This window comes from Equus quagga, unplaced genomic scaffold (assembly GCF_021613505.1).
Source record: "Equus quagga isolate Etosha38 unplaced genomic scaffold, UCLA_HA_Equagga_1.0 70915_RagTag, whole genome shotgun sequence".
NCBI lineage: Eukaryota > Metazoa > Chordata > Mammalia > Perissodactyla > Equidae > Equus > Equus quagga.
In genome coordinates, this window is record NW_025801905.1 from 1 (window position 1) to 9,031 (window position 9,031).

A 9,031-nucleotide genomic window follows, 5' to 3' on the forward strand; every position below is an offset into this window, starting at 1 on the left:
AAAAAAAAAAAAAAAAAAAAAAAAAAAAAAAAAAAATAAAGGAATGGTTGAGCTACTGGCAATAGTGACTGACTGAATGAGGCACAGGCCCTCCCTGAGCCAAACTATGGGCTCAGAGGCTGGCATCAGGCCACCAACCTGCTGTGTGACTGTGGTCAAGTTACCTAACCTCTCCTTTAAAACAGGGCTCCTGGTGGTATCTGCCTCATGGGAATTTCATGAGGAGGAAAGCCACCTAGCCTACTCTAAGTGCTTAATACAGGTTAGCTCTCCTGAGAGCCTTGGGGCAGAATTGACTGTCTCCTTATAAAGCCAGCTCTAGTCATAAGGGTAGTGAGGTAAAAAAGAATTTTAAGTTGCTTCCTCCTCAGAGGAAAAACAGTTAGTTTTTGCCTTTACCTACTCTGAAGCATAAACTTGATATTTCTTATGTCAAATATTGACCATGAAAAATTTATAATCTTGCCTAAAAGAGGAAAAATTGTAATATATTTTCTTCTAATTAAATTACAACTAGTTTTTAAAGACTATAAACCCACTAATGATGGACTGCCATTACAACAACTTTATCGTCCCAATTCTTTTTGTCTTATTGAAGTTTTGTGGTATTGATTTTTGCTTAAATGAGTGAATGGCCTGTTGAGACTTACGTGCCTGCCTCCGAATTAATGCTGCTTCTTAAGAATCCGCTGCCTGCTTGGCGTTGAGGCCACAGGGAGGTCAAAGAGCCCTGACAAATCCTCAAACCAACTGAAAACACAAAACATTGTAAAGATAGGAATTTCAGTTCAAGATAAACATGGTTACATAGAGCTCTTCCACTTGGCTATTTCTTGTTTGGCAAAATTTAACCTATATTAATGGATGTTTCAGTTCTGTTGATGGGTTAGCTGCCTACATTAACAGCACCAATTCTGGGGTAGACTAAAGGGTTGGGGGAGGTAATCCTATGAAGTCTAAGAAGCTCTTTATAAGTAAGCCCCCAAAGTATCTTATGATGTAGAATATGCTTCAGTGACCATCCCTGACTCATAAAGGAATTCCTTATTGTATTCTCCTTTTAGTTAAACAATGATTCTGCTGCCGATGAAACCATGCCAGACCATCCGGATTTACTTCTTCAGTCTCAAGACTCCACTGGCAGCGTCTCGACAGAAGAAGTGCTTCAAATCAGAGATGAGACCCCAACTTTGGAGGCTTCTCTAGATAATGCTAACAGCCAGCTGCCTGAGGTGGGGAGAGTTGGGGGCTGGTGCATGGCCAATCTGGGCTCCTTTTAGCACTATTTCATCCCTCGCTTTCATCTGATACACTAATTATTTGATTTGTTTCCAGTATTTCTAACCTGTTGGGTTGTTTCAGATGAGATAGTCAAGTCTGATGATACAGAAAGTTGATGGATTAAGGAAATGACCTACAGGTTAAAAATAACCTTGAGTGTTTTTAATGAGCATTTTGAGTTGCAGAATGTGATTAGTTTAATGTATAGACGCTTCTCTGGGGATGGTGAGCATCATCTGTGGCGCTGTATCTTCTTTGAAGGACCGCTTTTGTTTCTCCTTCTCTCTTTGCTTTGTGTTTTGGTTTATGTGATTGATGCTATGATTGGGATTAAAACCTCAGGCCAGCTGTGTTAGCAGTTGGTTAAATGAAACGTTTTAAAAAGACTTTGGAACTACTAGTATTATGTTTTTTGGAAAGACCTGTGAGAAGTAAGCCACATTCCAAGCTAATGACTGACCAAAAATAAGTAAGTATTAGTTTTCTTAGTGTTTTTCTTTTAACATTATTATAGATACTTTTTTTCTAACTGTAATTGCTATAGCTATGTCATTATGGCTTGGTAAGTAGTAGGAAAATACTATATTTTTTCAGTGTTAACCAAATTAAACCGTTATTAGATCTGATTATTTTAGGAAGTTGAATTCTCATGTTCTTATTAAGCCGGCAATGTATTTAACATTTTTAACAGTAAATTTTGAAATGAAGGCATTTTGGCAGTTTTTTAAATGCTCACGCTAGAATGGCTGAAGTTTGGATAATTCATTTCCACAAATATTAATTGAGATTTTACTAGCTGCCAGGCATTCCGTCAGGTGCTAGAAAGCTGAAGAAGGTATGACCCCTGTTCTCAGGGAGTGCATTGTCTATTAAGGGAGACAGAGAAGGTTAAAAAAAAAAAAGCAGTACATTTCCATATGAGAAACTCAATAATAGACATGTTCAAGGCTTTGTGAAAACTCAGAGGAAAGACTGATCAGTTGGGCATTGGGGATGGTGGTGGTAAAGGACAGTCTTCGTGGCCACTGGGACATTCCAGACAGAGGGACTCCATGTGGGAAGACACAACAACGTGAAATAGCATGGTATGTTCAGGTAACAGCAGGAAATTCAGTATTTCTAGAGACTAAAATGGGAGAAGGCAGAAGAGCAAGAGGAAAGATGGGCAGGGTCTGAGACATGGAGGGCCCTGCGTGCCATACTAAGACTTCATCTTGATAAGAGAGGAAGTCATGAATTTTCATTCTTTCAAAAGATACCTATCTTGTGACAAGCACTGTACCAGATACCTAGATGGGAATACACGGCATACGAGCATTCAGTCACTTAGCCAGTATTTATTGAGCACCTACCACATGCTGGGCGCTATTCTAGGCGCCAGGCCTACAGCACTGTGTGAAACAGACAAAGGCTCCTGGTTGTACGGAGCTTAATTCTAGTAGGAGAAACATCATAAACAGATAAAACAAAATATAAATAATAGAAAGTGATCATCTTCTTATTCATACTAAGAAAATCTAACAGTAAGGTGGACTTGGTGAAGGGGAAGGTGGGATAAGGTAGCATTTGAGGTGAAACCTAAGTGACAGGAAGGAGCCAACCCTTGAAGATGTGGAGGAAGAACTCCGTTCCAGGCTAAGGAAGCAGCAGTTAGAAAGGCAGAGGTGTATCTGAAGAACGACAAGCTGGCCAGGGGGGCAGGAGCGCGGTGAACATGAGCGATGGAGGGAGAAGGAGATGGGGGGGCCAAGGTGCTCTCAAGGTCGGTCTTATGAGCCACACAGCAGGTAACCACTGGAGGATTTTAAGCAGAAGAAGCTTATGATCTGATTGTTTATTTCTTAAAATCTCAGCTTTTTTTGTGGAAAAAGGAAAGTAGGTTCTGGTACCTGCCACATGGAGCCTGCAGTCTGGGCACCTATCACCAGGGAAAGGTTACAGTCTGATTGTGTTTCAGTAAAGTCTCTGTGATGGAGGTGTGAAGAAGAGTGGACTGGAGGAGGCCGGGATGTGGAGATAAGCTGGAAGAACATTAGCAAGAGATAAAGGGGGCCTGAACTAAGACCCAGCGCGTGAGCATGGGAAGTGGTTACAGGAGAGAACTGACAGGACTTAGAGATGCACCTGCAGTAGACTATAGTCCTTTCAGTTGCTGGGAGGCTTGTTAAAGTGAACAGTAACTACTAGTTAATAATCTAATCTGCTGTGTCTAGTTTAGATCATAGCATGTTAAAAGGTCAACAGACATTCTCATTAGAAACAGTGGTAAACAGCAGACTGATACTAGAAATACCTTCTTAACAAAAGCAGTGTGGTTAATGGTCGTGTATTTTAATTTTATTTAATTAACAAATGGGGAAATCTTTTAATTTTTGTTATTAAAATAGCTTTAATCATAGTGCATAAACTACCTCTCAGAAATAATTCATAATTATTGGAAATGAATTGGAAATTAATGCAAACTTCCATATATATGGGAAATTGTGTTATTTCAGATGGGGCATTCATTCATCAAACAATATTTATTGGGCCCACTTCCAAGACACTGTAAAGTTTGGTGGGTTATTTCAACATGGTGTGTTCAAATTGCCGTAGAAGGAAAGATTAATACCAATCAAAATCCCAGGTGTAGATGTGTCTCTAGGACTGTAACGTTAACTGTCTTTCCAAATAACTAATACTTACGCCTTTCATGGCCAAATCGTTAAAAAGGAAAATTTCAGATGGAAACCTTAAATAGGATGTATTGAACATGAGCTGTTGGAGTGATTAAGGAATGATTGTACTCTATTATTTAAGAAGTGCAATTCTGTGAGGATGCAAGAGTGTGCTGCTTTCCTTGCTTAACTAACTCCGGACCAATGTTCCCTTAATCCATTTTGTGTTTTCCTGCAGTATTTCTGTGCCTTTGACATCTTCTCATTCCTTTTCCCTGAAATACTATCTGTCTTAGTCAGCTTTGGCTGCTCTAACAAAATACCGTAAACTTGGGTGGCTTATCGACAATAGAAATTTATTTCTCACAGTTCTAGAGGCCAGGAAATCCAAGATCAAGGTGCCGGCCGATTCACTCTGGGTGAGGGCCTGCTTCCTGGTAGCAAACGCTGTCTTCCTGCTATGACCTCACATGGTGGGAAAAGAGCTCGATAGCCCTCTGGCATCTTCTTATAAGGGTACTAATCCCATTCACGAGGGCTCTACCCTCATGACCTAATCACCTCCCAAAGGCCCCACCTCCTAAAGCCATCGCATTGGGGGTTAGGTTTTCAACATATGAATTTTGAGGGAACAAAAACATTCCATCCATAACCCTATTGCTACCCTATCTTTGTCAAAGCCCATCATGTGTTGTTTCCTCCAAAGAGACTAGTCTTCTGCCTCAACCAGATGTGATCTTTCCCTTCTTTGAGTACCAGTAGTCCTTGTATATTGCTGATATTGACATTACACTTACGATACTTTACTATATATTATTGTCATTTGCATATTAGGCTAACCCCATTATTAGGTTATAAACCAAGTGTAGTTAGTTATTAATTTATCCCAGACCACTCAGCCCAGAATCTCGTCAAAATCCTTCTTTTTATTTTGTTATACAGTCATGCATCATTTAACAACGGGGATACGTTCTGAGAAATATGTCGTTAGGTGATTTTGTCATTGTGTGAACATCACAGAGTGCACTTACACAAACCTAGATGGTACAGCCTACTGCACACCTAGGGTGTATGGTGCTAATCTTACGGGACCACGATCATATATGCGGTCCATCATCGACGAAAATGACATATGCAATGCATGACTATAGGTGAATTTTACAGATGAATAAACTAAGGCCCAGGCTGGTCTAAGGTCAGGGGCTCTTTCATTTTTCATATTTTGGAAAGAAAATTCGGTTTTTACTCATGAAAAAGAGATAATAAACTACTGTACAACTAACTAGTAACTTAGGTCTAACTGAAAGAAGCTGATCTTTGTTCCTAAAACTGTGAGACCGTGAGTGGTTATTTTCAAACTGATTAAACTAGTATCCATACATGCATATTAAAACTAGTATTGATACTGTCACGATATACACCTTAGAAGTATTTCTCTTTTTTAATAGTGGTAGTTCATTTATTTAACCCATATCTGTTGGGCTTCTACTCCATGTCAGGCATGTAGCAACCGTACTTCAGTAATGTTACAATGGATAGGAAGGTAAAACCATGAGTGCACACTGTAACACACATTCTCATTATCATTTGCTGAGGGTGAGGAGAACGCAGTCACTGTTTTTGATAAATGAGCTTGAACTGTAACTCGGTGATGAAGCATTATTCAAACCTGGAATGAGTTATTGTGGCCTTATGACTTGAAAGCAACTCTTACATCACAAGTATTCAGCTCATGTATACCAGTAAGGCTGCCTTTGTTTCAGTTCAGCATCCTCCTGATTGGTCAGGACCTGTTCCTGATTCATGGCAGCAACACAAGACCAGCGGGTTAACGATTTTGAATTATCTCCTCTTATATCCAGAACTCACTGGATATAATGTTTTGGTATAATGAAAGAAATGACGTTGCAAATAAGAGAGAATTTATAGTAGTAATGTAAAATTCTACTAATGTAGAATTAGAGTATGTATGAGAGAAGATATTTTACCAAAGGATATATTTCTAAGGAAACAACTAAAGTCTGTTAAGAGAAAAAAAGTCGCCTTGCTATTTTTATGTGGCAGTAGGTGATACATTTTAATTTCAAAATTTGTAAAACCTTGTACTGTTTTTTAAAAAAGTCTTATATAATCAGAGTCCACAAAGTCCAAAAATTAAACTATGTAAATGAAGACTACTTAATAAAATAGATTACATTGTTGGCAATGATCATTTTTTCTATGTTGATAAAATTCTTTTTTTTTTTTAAAGTTTGTAAAGTCCATAAAAAATACGATTGTTTTACAGGATACCAGTTCAGTATTAAAGGAGGAACAGGTTATTACAAGCTTTGAAGATGAAGGGTCATATATAATTCAAGAACAGCAAGATTCTCTTGTGTGTCAAGGAATTCTCGATTTAGAGGAAACTGAAGTGCCAGAGCCTCTCGCTCCTGAGAGCTACCCCGAGTCCATCTGTGAAGAGGATGTGACCTTAGCTTTGAAAGAACTAGATGAGAGATGTGAAGAAGAAGAAGCCGATTTCTCTGGACTGTCGAGGTGAGAATACAGTATGACAAACACTATAATAAAGTGATATTTTCTATGCCATCCCCTCCCAAATATGACCCTCAATTCCAGTTTACTTATGTGTGTATGGTTTAGTCCATAATCATACTGTCTTCATTTTTTTTTTTTTAAGATTTTATTTTCTTTCCTTTTTCTCCCCAAAGCCCCCCGGTACATGGTGGTATATTCTTCGTCGTGGGTACTTCTAGTTGTGGCATGTGGGACACTGACTGCCTCAGTGTGGTTTGATGAGCAGTGCCATGTCCATGCCCAGGATTCAAACCAACGAAACACTGGGCCGTGTGCAGCACAGCGCGCAAACTTAACCACTCGGCCACGGGGCCACCCCCATACTGTCTTCATTTTTAAAGATAAAATGACTTAACATGATGGGTTCATTTCTGTTAGTGACATTCATTTAAAGAAAAACAAGTAGGCCATTCTCAAGGCACTAGTGAATGGCATTCTACACTGGGAAGCACACCAAATATCGATCTTGGCAAAATGCCTAATGGCCAGGTGTTAAAATCAATTCTGGGCCAGGGCCAGATCTGAGTATCAGAATCATAAGATGAACTTCTGTGATGTCAGAATAAATCTGAACTATATCCCTAAATTATTTTACAGTTTCATTATCAATGGTCAGATTTTTAAAGCTAGACATTTAATGGGCAAAAGTGATGATTTCTTAGTAGTCAGATAATTTTCTCAGTACTGTTTTAAATGTTTATGCTCTGCACATTCGAAATTTATCATCACATTAGGCACATGTATGTGGTGATGGATTGTAATTAGTCTTTGGGTGGTGAACATGATGTAATCTACACAAAAATCGATATATATATATATATATATATATCAATGTACACCTGAAATTTATATAATGTTATAAACCAATGTTACTGCAATAAAAAATTTTAAATAATAATAATAAAAAATGTATTATCACAAAGTATGAAGAATTCCCAAAGAGGACTGTTTCTTCACTCATGAGCTAACTGAGTTGAATAACCAATTATGACATCTAGTTTGTAAAGGAAATTTTGGTGGCTGCTGTGAAACTTGTAGACCAAACAATTCTATAGTGATTAGAATTATATAATCTACCATCTACTATTTTGCTTTTATTATTATTTAAATTTTATAAATATTTGTGGCTCAAAATAACGTACTTTATAAAGGTATCTAACTTACTGCACTCTCAGTCTATTTCCCTATTCAGCAATTTGAAGCTCCTTGATAATTATTTTCATACAAAAATTAATATTTAGTAATCAAGAATTTGAGTTTTACTCTTACAATAAAAATTATTCATTTATACTTCAAGTGGTGATAGAGTTTTAACATATACAACACATAAGGAAATTTTTCACTCTCTGTGTCTAGAATGCTCACCTATATTTGAAAGTGTACATTGAGATATTGACAACATGTCTTGGTGACACACCTTGTTCCTATTATTGATTTGGATATGACAGTAGCCTTTGCAGTCACTCGCTCATTCGTTGATCATACACGAGTTCATGGATGCCAGAAATGATGTGGAGGTGGATATTCAGCTCTTTAGCTTTCTGAAAGGCTGAAGCCACATAGTTGACTTTGGCAAGTACTGAAGCTGAAGTAGAATAGAGCATCTCCTAAATAGAGAGGCATCTACTCAAGCTCACAGGATACACTTTCTTCAAATTAGTCGCCACAATGACATTTTAAAAATTAATCTTTTTGAGGTATAATTTAAGTTTTCACTTCAAATGTCAGCTTTATTTTGATTTTTTCCCCCAATCTTTACTCAGATCCCTCTCTTCTGTAAGAAATGCTCCATAATTTCTGTAAAGCCTTGTAGAGCTATCTTATAATGTGAAACATGCAATCTTAAGACCTTGAGTAACACTTTTTTTTATGGAGTTTTCTGACTCAAACACGTCTTCATCTTTAAGACTCAGAGTTACACACTTCTTCCTAGAACGTCCCACCCGAATACATCTTCGTCTTTTTTCATTGTTCCATTTTTGTTTGTATTATCTCATGGTTGGGATTATAAATTCTTCAAAGAAAATGGCTAGGTCTTGTGTTTCTTTTGAGTCCAGTCTGTTCCTGCTATACTGCTAGGCACACAGTGTGCACTCATGAAATAGCTGAGCTGGCATCGTGTCATGGCTTTTAATATTGGGTTTGCACTCATAGTCCTGGATTCAAATTCTGATTCTGTCATTTCCTACCCAATAACCTAGGCACATTATTTAACCGCACTGAACGTTTTTTTTTCCCTCATCAGGAAAATGTAGTACCAAACCCTCAGAGAGTTGCTGTGAAGATTGAACTAAACAATCCATAGAGAGCCCCTAACACAGCCTGTGACACAAAAGTACATGCCCAGAACTTTTTAAATAAAAACCTCCAAAACTGACACATGTGTGTGTGTGTATATGAATGTGTGTGTGTGTATGAGTGTGTGTGTATGAGTGTGTGTGTATGAGTGTGTGTATGAATGTGTGTGTGTATGAGTGTGTGTGTATGAGTGTGTGTGTATGAATGTGTGTGTGTGT

General features: G+C 38.0%; 1 protein-coding gene across 1 annotated transcript; it reads left to right on the plus strand.

Annotated features, from left to right (window-relative positions):
• Nucleotides 1-106: 106 nt before the first annotated feature.
• LOC124234098 (protein furry homolog-like) lies at nucleotides 107-6,476 on the plus strand (the record flags this gene model as incomplete). The annotated part of the gene is made up of 3 exons (XM_046651364.1): nucleotides 107-262; nucleotides 1,065-1,232; nucleotides 6,226-6,476. Coding segments are annotated over exons 1-3 (575 nt in total), but the record flags the coding sequence as incomplete, so codon positions are not given.
• Between the last annotated feature and the right edge of the window lie 2,555 nt (nucleotides 6,477-9,031).